General features: G+C 38.7%; 1 protein-coding gene across 5 annotated transcripts in view; it reads left to right on the plus strand.

Annotated features, from left to right (window-relative positions):
- Nucleotides 1-13,029, plus strand: part of dnajb6 (DnaJ heat shock protein family (Hsp40) member B6) — a 95,910-nt gene that overhangs the window by 44,262 nt on the left and 38,619 nt on the right. For 4 of the 5 annotated variants that reach the window (XM_033044470.1, XM_033044480.1, XM_033044488.1 and 1 more), the window contains exons 7-8: nt 2,882-3,023; nt 5,118-5,188. In XM_033044470.1, the coding sequence (XP_032900361.1) occupies nt 2,882-3,023; nt 5,118-5,188 (213 nt within the window). Of the gene's footprint in view, nt 1-2,881; nt 3,024-5,117; nt 5,860-13,029 lie in introns of those variants that run through there. The other variant, XM_033044506.1, reaches the window with a different exon arrangement.

The raw sequence follows: 13,029 nt of genomic DNA on the forward strand, positions 1-13,029 counted from the left end.
ATAGCAGTAGCAGGATCAGTCCGAGTCAGCAAGGGTTTATGATGTGGAAATCATGCTTGACGGATCTTCTGGAATTTTTTTAGGGTGTAACCAGGATAATGGACAAGGGAGAGCCAGTGGATGTAGTGTACCTGGACTTTCAGAAAGCATTTGATAAGGTCCCACATAGGAGATTAGTGGGCAAAATTAGAGCACATGGTATTGGGGGTAGAGTGCTGACATGGATTGAAAATTGGTTGGCAGACAGGAAACAAAGGGTAGGAATTAACAGGTCTTTCAGAATGGCAGGCAGTGACTAGTGGGACCGCAGCTATATATATATATATTAGTGATTTGGATGAAGGGATTAAAAGTAACATTAGCAAATTTGCAGATGACACAAAGCTGGGTGGCAGTGTGAACTGTGAGGAGGATGCAGGGTGACTTGGTTAGGTTGGGTGAGTGGGCAGATGCATGGCAGATGCAGTTTAATGTGGATAACTGTGAGGTTATCCACTTTGGTGGCCAAAACAGGAAGGCAGATTATTATCTAAATGGTGTCAAGTTGGGAAAAGGGGAAGTACAACGTGATCTAGGAGTCCTTGTTCATCAGTCACTGAAAGTAAGCATCAGGTACAGCAGGCAGTGAAGAAAGCGAATGACATGTTGGGCTTCATAAGAGGAGTTGAGTATAGGAGCAAAGGGGTCCTCCTGCAGTTGTACAGGGCCCTAGTGAGACCACACCTGGAGTATTGTGTGCAGTTTTGGCCTCCAAACTTTAGGAAGGACATTCTTGCTAATGAGGGAGTGCAGCGTAGGTTCACGAGGTTAATTCCCGGGTTTGCCAGACTGTCATATGTTGATAGATTGGAGCTGCTGGGTTTGTATATTCTGAAATTTAGAAGGATGAGAGGCGATCTAATTGAAACATATTAGATTAATAAGGGTTTGGACATGCTAGAGGCAAGAAACATGTTCCCAATGTTGGGAGAGTCCAGAACCAGGGGCCATAGTTTTAAGAATAAGTGGCAAGTCATTTAGACCGGAGATGAGGAAAAACTTTTTCACACAGAGAGTTGTGAGTGTGTGGAATTCTCTACCTCAGAAGGCGGTGGAGTCTGGTTCTCTGGAGTTAGATAGAGCTCTTATGGATAGCGGAGTTAAGAGATATGGATACAAGGCAGGAACGGGGTACTGATTGTGGATGAGCAGCCATGATCACATTGAATGGCAGAATGGCCTACTGCTTCTATTGTCTATTGTCTTTGAATAGATTTAACTATTTGAATTCAGCTGCATTTTTAAAAGTATTTCATACATTCACCACTGTGATAATTTTTTTGTCTCAATTCCTTTCCCTTGTACTAGAGAGCATAGCTTTAAGAATAGAGAGGCAAAATTTAAAGATGTGCGGGGTAAACTTTTTTTAGAGTGCCTTGATTACGCTGCCAGGAGTGGGTGTTGGAAGCAGATACAATAGTGGCTTTTAGATAGGCATGTGGATATGCAGGAATCATATGAAGGTAGATGAGATTAGTTTATTTGTAAGAAGGAACTGCAGATGCTTGTTTAAACAAAGATAGACACAAGAAGCTGGAGTAAATCGGCTGGACAGGAATGGGTGATGTTTCAGGTTGAGAACCTTCAGACTGGTTAGGGATAAAGGAAACAAGAGATATAGACTATGATGTGGAGAGATAACGAGCAATGAATGAAAGATATGCAAAAAAGTAACAATGATAAAGGAAACAGGCCGTTGTAAGCTGTTGGTAGCGTGACAATGAGAAGCTAGTGTGACTTGGGTGGGGGAGGGATAGAGAGGGAATGCCGGGGACTACCTGAAGTGATAAAAATCAATATTCAGACCACTGCCAAGCGAAATATGAGATACTGTTCCTCCAATTTGCGTTTAGCCTCACTGTGACAATGGAGGAGACCAACAACAGAAAGGTTGTGTAGAAATGGGAAGGAGAATTAAAGTGTCCAGCAACCGGGAGATCAGGTTGGTTCATGCAAGCTGAGCGAAAGTGTTCCGCGAAACGATCGCCCAGTCTGCGTTTGGTGTCGCCGATGTACGAGCCCACACCTTGAACAACCGGCACAGTAGATGAGGTCGGAGGAAGTGCAAGTGAAGCTCTGCTTAACCTGAAAGGACTTGGGGTCCCTAGACAGAGTCGAGGGAAGAGGTATTGCAACAGGTGTTGCATCTTCTGCGGTTGCAGGGGAAGGTACTTGGGTGGGGGAGCAAGGGCAGAGCTGCGGGGTACCGAGAGACAGAAATGAGAGCCTCATCTGTGATGGGAGAGGGGAATTTAGGTCTATTTGAAGATGAAGATAGTTTATCTTGACATAATGTTCAGCACAGATATTGTGGGTTGAGGGCTTTTTTCCTGGGCGTAAATGTAGACTATATAACTCACTGTCATTTCCTGCATCTGGACTATCCAGTCCTCTTAGAATTATTTAGGTGTCTGAGATTCCCTTTCATTCTTCCAAACTAATGTTTGGGAGCAAAGTCGACCCAATCTCTCCATCAATCCTGCTGTTCCAGGGAATAACTTGGTGAATCTTTGCTGCACTGTTTAATAATAATAATAATGGATGGGATTTATATAGCGCCTTTCTAATACTCAAGGCGCTTTACATCGCATTATTCATTCACTCCTCAGTCACACTCGGTGGTTTCCATGGCAGGGGCATCTTTCTTCTGATAACAAGACTGAAATGGCACATAATACTGCAGAAGAGGCAGAGTACCTTTTTGTTAAATGTCTTTGATCTAAATTTAAATTTCATTTTCTATTATGACAATCTTGTAACAAAGCAGCAAACATTAACTTGCAGAGAACATTCCTATTTAAGTGGTTCTTTAGTGTTATAACATGTTGGCTTGTTTCTATAGGTTTTACTTCATTCAGTTCATTTGGAAATCTTGGAACAGCATCATTTTCCTCATCTTCGTTTGGAGGTAGTGGAATGGGTAATTTCCGATCCGTATCAACATCGACAAAATTTATTAATGGCAGGAAAGTCACCACCAAGAGGTATTAAACATTATGTTATTGAATATGAAACATTAAATTTCTGAACTTTCTGATAAGATTTACTGAAATAAATTTATTTCGCAAAGTCTACCTTTCCTCTTCCTCTTGTTTTGTTTTCGGTAAAAACAATAGGCCAGAGAAATAGTATCCTTTGCCTGTCATTTTAAGAAGTTGCATTAGAAAATAAATGCATTGAACATTGCAGAGGAAGGCCAGGTAGCCCCTTGAGTTTGTTCCACCATTAGGTGACATAATTGGTTCCATGTAAGCGACATTTAATTGTCTAAACACCTCATCCTTCTATTTCCCTGTATTCCCAGTATGTATTCACCTTGCCTTGGGTAGAGAATTCCTAAAAATTCACAATCCTCCGTGTGAAGAAATTTCTCTGAACTCATGCCTTAAATATCTGGCTTCTTATGCACTTCAATTCTAAGCTCTTCACCAAAAGAAATTGCACTCGCCTTCACCCTACCAAATTCCTTCAGAACTTTGTGTGTGTCAATTATTTAACCTCAACTCCCAGAGAATGTAGTCTCGTTCTACTGTTCTCTTCATTTGAGAATCAAGCTTTGAATCTTTGGTACACAAAATTGCTGGGGAAACTCAGCGGGTGCAGCAGCATCTATGGAGCGAAGGAAATGGGCGACGTTTCGGGCCAAAACCCTTCTTCAATCTTTGCACTTCTTGTAAAGCAGGAATATTCTTGGGGCAAGGAGACTAAAACATTAAGCAGAATTCCAAGTGTAGCTACACCCAATTATCATAACTTATTGCTCTACATAAACTCATAGTAAAGGTCAATGTTCACTTTCACAATACCTTGCTAACTTTATCATTTGTTTGAGGAGATATTAAAAGCTCGAACAATCTCTAGTTGATCCCCATTTTTTAGGGAAAGTAAAATTACTTGGGTATTATTCATACCAAAGTGAATTTAACCACCTATTCCACTCACTACCACCGTGGCCATATTCTTAACTCATCGATATCACTTGGCAACTACCTACCACAGCTTGATTTCCTATTTGATTTCATCACCAATGAACATGGCCATGTGTTCATCACTTTAACAAAATAATTAATGCAGACTAAGCCCACTGTTCCTTGCAATATTCTATTAATTGCAGCCAGCTATTTAAAAGTAACTGGATTGGGTTTTTTTTTACCATTAATCAGTTCTATTAATTCTTTAACAGCTGGTATATTACATCGGTACTCTAATGAATTCTGTCATTGAAAAAATATCTTGCTTGACACCTTATCAAATGTCTTTTGGAATGTAAATACACTAGATCCACTGGTTCCTCATCACATGCTCAAAAACAAAATGTCTCATGATTTCCATCTCAAAACCATCTTGATGGCTTGTGCGTTCCGAATTAATTTCAGAATTCTCATTATTACTGATGTCGGGCCAACTAGTCCATAGTGCAATTTTTTCCTTCCTTCAATATCAGTTTAATATTTGCTCTTTTTCAAAGAGCTGGGGCCATTCCAAAAAATCTAGGGTATTTTATCTGATTGGAATTAGTATGAATTCTGTACTAAGTCGTTTTGAATCTTGCAGTCTTGAGCAGGCGTTTCGTTGTCATTAGCTTCTCTGAAACCTTTACTTCAAGCGTATTTAACTTTATATTTTTTGTCTCTTTGACCCCTGTTCAAATGGAAGGTATTTCATTTTTGACATCTTGGTTATCTTTCAGCCACTTTCTTATTCCAAGTCATCATGTCTCTTGAATGTACTTCAAAATTATCAATCCTATTGTACAAGGTGGCATCTAAAATGGCCGAAGAAGGGTCTCGACCCGAAACATCACCTATTCCTTCGCTCCATAGATGGTGCCTCACCCGCTGAGTTTCTCCAGCACATTTGTCTATCATCTAAAATAACCTGATTGTTCTGGTAACCTGACCATCTGGTTGATTCAAGTACATTTTCCTCCACAAAGAGGATTGGCATTTGTTAATCTCTCATCATCCATTGAGTGTTTGGGAATATCAATTTCTTTAATTACTTATTACTTATTTTTATCAGTTAATTTGCAAACTGTATTTTTTAAGTTGATGATGCCTGGCTTTTTAAACTTCTAGGATTATAGAAAACGGCCAAGAAAGAGTGGAAGTAGAGGAAGATGGCCAATTAAAATCTATAACAATAAATGGTAAGGAGCAGCTACTGCGGTTGGATAACAAGTAAATGTTCCTCATATTTAACAAATGAAAATGGATGAGCTTTCATGGGGAAGAGTTTTGGGAATATCCTTGAAAGAACTTTACATTATGTGTACATTTAGTTAAACTTAGTTCTGCTGCTCGTGGCACCAATAATCCGATGTTTATGCCATACTTTGACGGTTTACTTTGACGGGACCACAGAATAGGACCATTTGGTGTTGGTTTTTGAGTTGTCTTGTATTACAAATTTATTGATGCACTTTCCTGTATAACAGTTTTCATTGAGCATATTTACCTTGTGAATCTAAGATTTCTCCAGTCCAAATTTTTCCAGTTAAATTAAGACAATTTAGTGTCTAACTTGCTGGACTTGTTAAAATTTTCTAACGCTCTTTTGTACCTGCTAGTAAATATGATTAAGAATATTTAATGACGTAGTTCGCATTTTTTTGCTTTAAATTGCGTCTTTTTGTGGTTTTAGTTTGCATGTATGCCACATCAATAATGTTTTGGGAACTCTTTAAGTGTTTATGTTGTTAAAATTTGATCACACTTGACAACTTAACATGTTGATGCTGGCAGAATGAAACCTTGATATTTGTTAACAAATGACATGAAAATGTTTGTGGCATAACCATTAAAAGGGCATGGAAAAATATAATGCGTCTATGTGGTGATTTGGTTTATTTGCAGTTTTTGCTCATTTTATTTGTAGCTGTCTTAGTGTTACAGTACTTACAATCACCTGCTGTGATTTTAAAAGAACAATTGATTGCCTTGCAGAAAATAATTCCCACTGTTGTAAATTTTTTAATTTCTTTAAATTATCAGAACATGGAAAGATAACCATGTCGAGGAAATTTGAAATTGGAATGTATATTTGAGGAATTAAAGATTAAATAACAGAACAAATATAAAGATTTAATTGGAACTAGTTATGACTAATGTCATTTGTATCTTGTGCAATTAATGGACTTCCCGTGTAATGTTTAAATCATCTTGGAAGCAATACATTAATATACATGGAAAATTCATTAGAGGTATTACTTTGCACAACCATTAATTGGTCTCCTGCATAATAAAATTAGGTCCAAATGTCTGGCATATTGAATGGGCAACATTTTCAGTAGCAGTGGCTAATGTTAATTCAGTGCCGCAAGACAATAAACAGAGCAGAAGACAAATGACCAGGTTGTCTTTAAACTCATTCCCTTGGTCACAGCATGTTCAGCAAGTGCCATTTTCTGGCACTGAATGAAGATTGAAAACAAACCACTATTTTTGGAATATAAGATAATTTTAATAGATCTCTTGAATTGTGTGAGCAACTAAAAATACTCAATCGATTATTTATAGTCTCACAGTAGATTAGTGACATAATACTAAAATATTTTGCTGCCTTCTGCAATTTGTTCACCTTTCATTTTTCCATATCTGTTGTGTTTGAATATAAAACAGAACAGTGCAACATACCCTCTAGTCCAGGCAACATTCTGGTTAAACCTCTTATGCACCCTCTCCAAAGCCTCCACATCCTTCCCGCAATGAATCTACGTTTGTGTCCGAGTCGTTTATCACAGAGGCCCCAGCACAGATACCCGTGGAGCACCATTGGTCACAGACCTCCAGCTAAAATAACATCCTTCTCCTCCTGACCCCTCTTATGGGTAAGCCAGTTCAGAATCCAAATAATAAAGTAATTGTGGATCCCATGCATCTTAATCTTGTGGTCAGCCTACCATAAGGAACTTTATCAAATGTCTTCCTAAAATCCATGCAGTCAACATCCACTGCCACATCCTCAATCACCTTCATCACCTCTTCAAAAAAAAAAAAAAATCAAGTTAGTAAGATATGACCTGCTGTGGACAAAGCCCCGCTGACTGTCCCTAATTATTCAATTCCCTTCCAAATGTGAGTAAAACCTATCCTGACGAATCCCTTCTAATAGCTTCCCTACCACTGAAGTGGGGCTCATCTGCATATACTTTCCTGGATTATTTATTCTTCCTCTTATACGAACAACTCTGATCAGCTGGTCTTTTTAAAGACTGAACAGCTGCTCCCAATTTACTCTCTTCAAGTCTTGTCTAATAATGTTGTAATCTGCCTTGCTCCAATTTATTTATTTCCCAAAGTCCAGACATGCTTATTTATAGCTATCTTAAAACTTATAGAGTTGTGATCATTGTTCCTCAAATGCTTTCCACTCAGTCACCTGGCCAGCCTTATTTTCTCAATCAAGGTCCATAATGGCCCTTTCTTGAGTTCGACATTCCATGTACTCTTTCAAGAAACTCTCAAGGATGCACATAACAAATCCTGTCCCTGTCTAAACTAAGGAAGTCTCAGTCAATATTGAGTAAATTAGTCGTCCACTACGACAGACCTGTTGGTTTTGCATCTTTCTGTAGTCTGTCTACATATCTGTTCATTGACCTCCTGCTGGTTATTTGGAAGCCTATAGTATAATCCCATTAGAGTGATTGCACCTTTCTTACTTTTGAGCTCTATCCATAATGTCTCAGTGGACAAACTTCAGCCCATCAGTTTAATGGTATTCATTACCTCTCCCTTTCAGATTTACTGGCCATAACCTCTAATTTCCTATGGGTCCTTGTATTCGCTGACCTGCTCTGGTTCCAACCCCACTGTCACTAGTTTAAACCCTCCCGGGTAACACAAGCCAACCTCCCTGCAAGGATATGATTCCACTCCTGTTCAGGTGCAACCTGTTTACACCTTCCTATTCCAGTTATCAATGTTCTTGTTGCCGCCTGAACAGTTTAATTAGTGGAAAAACTTTCAGATTGTCATGTGTGCAAAGGAGTGCCTTCCTCACATCACAATTTGTGGCCCATCTCACTTAAATGTTACACTTTTACTGAATTAACTTTCCCAAATCCTCTGCTTAATTTTTATTCCTTTAATGGCTCAATATCAACCCTAGGATAAAGCGTCCTTCATAATTTAACCTTTTTGGCCAAAGAACAAAAATCCTGATCTCTGAATCCACAATGATAACTAGGGAATTGTAACCTAGGTATAAATTTAACAATTGCCACCCATCAGACTTTTTCAAGGGACTTTAAATTCCAGTATTCTCGATGTATCATAAACCAAATCTTGTTCACTGTTATGTTCCGTTTTGTATTGCTACAGCTCAGCTATGCTTCCAAATAGGTTATTTGCTTTTGTGGTAGCCTGATAGCACTGCTTGTGGACCTAGACGCACTGAATTATTGCACACACTTCCTTTCCTTTTCAAGTATTTTTTGTATAGATAACTGGTGTCAGTTGCATGCTAAATATCATCGGATTGAGGTGCAACTCAAGATGCAATTTAAAAAAAAAAGTAACAACATGGACAGATTTTGATGCCATCTGGAAAACTATGAATAATATCACCATTGCCTTTGTGGTATGAAGCTTAATAATCAAAACATTATTGTTGATAGGGTTTAGACTAGATTGCCATATACACCAGGGTGCCCTAAAATACCGTGTTTAAAGGAAGCTCAGTAAACTACATAGTTATAGTGCAAGCCAGCATAACACTGCAAGGTTGTGGTGCAAATATTAAAGTACAAGAAAAGAATATCTAAATGTGTAGAGGTAAGAGTATGTGGCAGCACATCTGAGAAGTGGACGAGGTAATTGGTTCAGGCGTGTGATAGCAATGTGGAAGAAGCTGTTAAGATTGGATGTCTGAGCATTCAAGCTCCTGTCTCTTCTAGAGGTTAGAAGAGAGAAAAGGGGATGGCCAGGGCGATAGGTATTCTTGATACTTTCAGCTTTCCATGTGCAGTACACAATGAAGTACTGGATGTGATGAAAGGACAAGCCTCTGATAGATTGGGCAGGGTTGACCACTCTGCATGTTTAAGCGGTCAATGGAAGAGCAGTTGTCATACCAGGCCAAGACATCCTGTCAGAATATTTTCCATGGTGCATCCGAGGGAATCCACAAATCTACTGAGATGCCCTAAGAAAGTAATACATTGATATGCTTTCTTGATCACTGTATCTGTGTGAAGAGTTAAAATTAGGTTGCTGGTGATACGAATGACAAGGAACTTGAAGCTGGCAACCATCTCTACAGGAACTCTGATGAGAACAGGGTTCACCCCTTGCTTTCTTGGATTAACATCCAACCAACTTGAAGCTATCTTGACAAATTCCAGTTTTAATTAAACTGCGCACCAATCCACAGCTTATTTTGATATACATTATCATCATTTTGATGTCGAAATACATTGTCCAAGTGGGATTTGCTGTCTGTGGTCATGCTAAACAGATTTAGCAAGTGGGGAAGAAATCGCCAGATTGGTAAGACATGACTGCATTTCCTGAAGCCAGGTTGTTTTTACACCTCTGTCAATAGCAAGGAATTGTAAAGAAATCCCTAATCTCCAAACTATTTTCTTCCCGCTAACGTTAAACCAATGTTGCAATTTTTGTGACTTTTTTGAGTATTGATGTGGTAGTTCCCTTCAGCCACCTTGAGTCTGATTTCTTGTGGCATTCTACAGGTGCTCATTGCAGTCCCTTAACGCCATCAGTAGTGTAATGTAAGAACTTTCCTGGCACTATGCATTTGTATGCACAAGTGAAGTTCCAGGTATCCATGCCGACCCTTTATACTGATGTATTGGCTAAACTGAAGAGTTGAGCATGTTTCCTGGGTTCCAATTCTCAGAAATGTTTATGTAATTAACCATCATTACTACTTGACATCTTTTTGTGCATGCTTAAATTGATAATTTAATTTGGTTTACCTATTATCTAAATTTAAAAGATTTGCATTAGAATAGTGTGTTTTACTTTTTCATTCAATAGCTGTCTCAACCTTGGGATTGATCCATTTGTCCAAAAATGTCTGAATTTTAGGCAACATTTTTTGAGATCCAAATGTTCCTGTAGTTAGACATTTTTTTTTGGTCAATCAACTAAACTATAGATAATTTTTCAGCATAAACAAAAATAATGTACAATCTATAAATCTTTCAGATAATTATCAATCTGTTTAATATTCTACTCAATATTGTGAAAACTATTTAATGGAGACAGCCTGCAGATGCTGTCATTTTGAGCAAAAAACAAAGTGCTGGAGGAACTCTGGGTCAGGCAGCATCTGCGGAGGCAAAGAACAGAGAACGTGTTGGGTTGTGGGACCCTTCTGCTCAAGGAGGTGAGATCTTGTACTCTAAACCAGTCTTGTACTATGGTGGGCTTAGTTTGACCATTATAATACCACTGACAACCATTCTTTATAGGCACTCATTAATTTAATTTCAGTAAATGCTTTGGGGTATTTCCCATGGTGTCCTTGTAAAATAAATGCAGAAAAGCAAACAAATTGTTAAAATTTGCATTGAAGGCAGTTCAAACTAATTTTGAATTTAACGTGTTGCCTCATAATAAGGAGAGTAGGAATGAGGATGCAGCTTGCTCATACTTGTGTGTGCTCAACCCAGCCCTGTAAGCATTGGAGTCTTAATGTCTATCTGGAATTGAGCAACAGGTTCCATTGTGTCTCTAACCACTGCAGGTGAACAAAATATGGAGCCGGATGGACCTGAAACTTGAATCCTACCATGAACTTTACTTTTGTGTTCCCACAGAAGAGGGGTTGAGTTTGGTTTTAGGATATTCTGAGGCAGATTTGGATTGGCATTCTTTGCTATGATTGGGCACTATTCACAAAAATTTTGAACTGTTCGATACCAAGTTTGGTTCTATGCATGTGTTAGTTGCAGAGCCAGTAATCTGAAGAAAGCCCAATGTAATTAAACCTAGTCAACATGGTTTAATGAAAGATTCATACATTTTCTTGAATTCGGTGAGAATGTAACAGGGAGAGTTGATAAAGGGGAACCTGTGGATGTGTATTTAGATTTTCAAATGGCATTTGACAAGGTACCACATGAAAGCTTATAATATCAGAAGATGTGTTAGAATGGATTCAAAGCTGAATATCTTTTAGAAAATAGAGTCGGTATAAATAGGTTATTTTCATGCTGGAAATGATATTGCAGTTGTTTGATATGTACACAATGACCTGGAGGAAGGAACTGTATGTGACGATCCCAAATATGCCACAATGTGAAAATAAATTGAAGGGTACATTGTGGTCAGAATTGTGACTGGGCATAAGATTGCCAAATGGAGTTTAATGTGGGGAATTGTGAGGTCATGCATTTCTGTAAGTGAAATCAAACGGCAGATTATTATCCAAACGGGAAGAGACTGCAAGTGAGTGGAGTTAAGAAGGATCTAGGTGTGCTCGTGCATGAATCTCAAAAGCTAACAAGCTGGTCCAATAAGTAGGTTAGAAAGCCAATGGCATTTTGGCCTTCATTGCAAAAAGGTTGGAGTTTAAAAATAGTGCGGTTTTGTTGTAATGGTACAAGGTCTAACCTTAGAGTACAGTATACACTTTTGGTCTGTTTATCTTAAAACAAAAAGTATAATTCAAGACAGTGCAAAGGTGATTAACCAAGCTAATTCCTGATATGAGTGGATTTGTTTAAATAAATTGGGCCCATATTCCTTTGATTTTGGAAGAATAAGGGGTGACCTTATTCGAACATATAACTTCCAAAGGAGCTTGACAAGATAGATGTTGGGGTGTGTTCGCCTGTGGGAGAGTCCAGAACAGCAGGAGAAACTGCGATAAATGGCCACTTATTTTTAAATTAATGTAGAATTTTCTTTTCGCAACAGGTGGTGAATCTCTAGAATTCTCTGGCCTGGTGGGTAAAGAAAAAAGATTCATTAAAATAATTTAAAGTGGAAATGGATAAATCTTTGAAAGATCGAGAAATAGAGGGGTATGGAGAAATGGCACAAAAGACTTGAGAAGCATATTTCAACAATGATCACATTAAATGGTGGGGCAGGCGAAGATCCTGATGGGCTATTACTGCTCCAATTTTCTTGTGATTCTCGTGTAATTAATTGAGCTTTGCATTTAATTCGTAGGAGGTGAGAAAAGCTTCTCACTTCAGTGCTCTCCATAATGTTTGGGACAAAGATCCAACATTTATTTATTTGCCTCTATTCCACAATTTGAGATTTGGAATAGGAAAAATCATGTGGTTAAAGTGCACATTGTCAGTATTTAATAAAGGGCATTTTTATACATTTTGGTTTCAGTGTAGTGATATGAATTTACCATGCAGCGTTACAATTAAAAAAGGACATAATACACAATATAATTCAACACAGACATCCACCACAGCATTCTTCACTGTGATGGAAGTCAATACAGTTCAGACAATCCTCCTCCTCCTCGCTTGTTCATCCGCGGTCGGATTTCAGAGTACCATAATGTTTGGGACACAGCAAGTTGCTGCGTGTCTTCTCTGGTGATGCTCTTCCAGGCCTGTATTGCAGCCATCTTTAGCTTGTTTTGGGGGCTAGTCCCCTTCAGTTTTCTCTTCAGCGTATAAAAGGCATGCGCAATTGGGTTCAGATCGGGTGATTGACTTGACCATTTTTTAGCTTTGAAAAACTACTTTGTTGCTTTAGCAGTATGTTTGGGATCATTGTCTTGCTGTAGAATGAACAATGAGTTTGAGGCATTTGTTTGAACTTGAGCAGATAGGATGTGTCTATACACTTCAGAATTTATTATGCTCTTAATGTCAGCAGTTGTGTCATCAATGAAAATAGTGAGCCAGTACCTACAGCAGCCATACATGCCCAGGCCCTAACAACCCCACCACCGTGTTTCACAGATGAAATGGTATGCTTTGGATCTTGGGCGGTTCCTTCTCTGCGCCATACTTTGCTCTTGCCATCACTCTGATATGTTAATCTTCAT

This window comes from Amblyraja radiata, chromosome 2 (assembly GCF_010909765.2).
Source record: "Amblyraja radiata isolate CabotCenter1 chromosome 2, sAmbRad1.1.pri, whole genome shotgun sequence".
NCBI lineage: Eukaryota > Metazoa > Chordata > Chondrichthyes > Rajiformes > Rajidae > Amblyraja > Amblyraja radiata.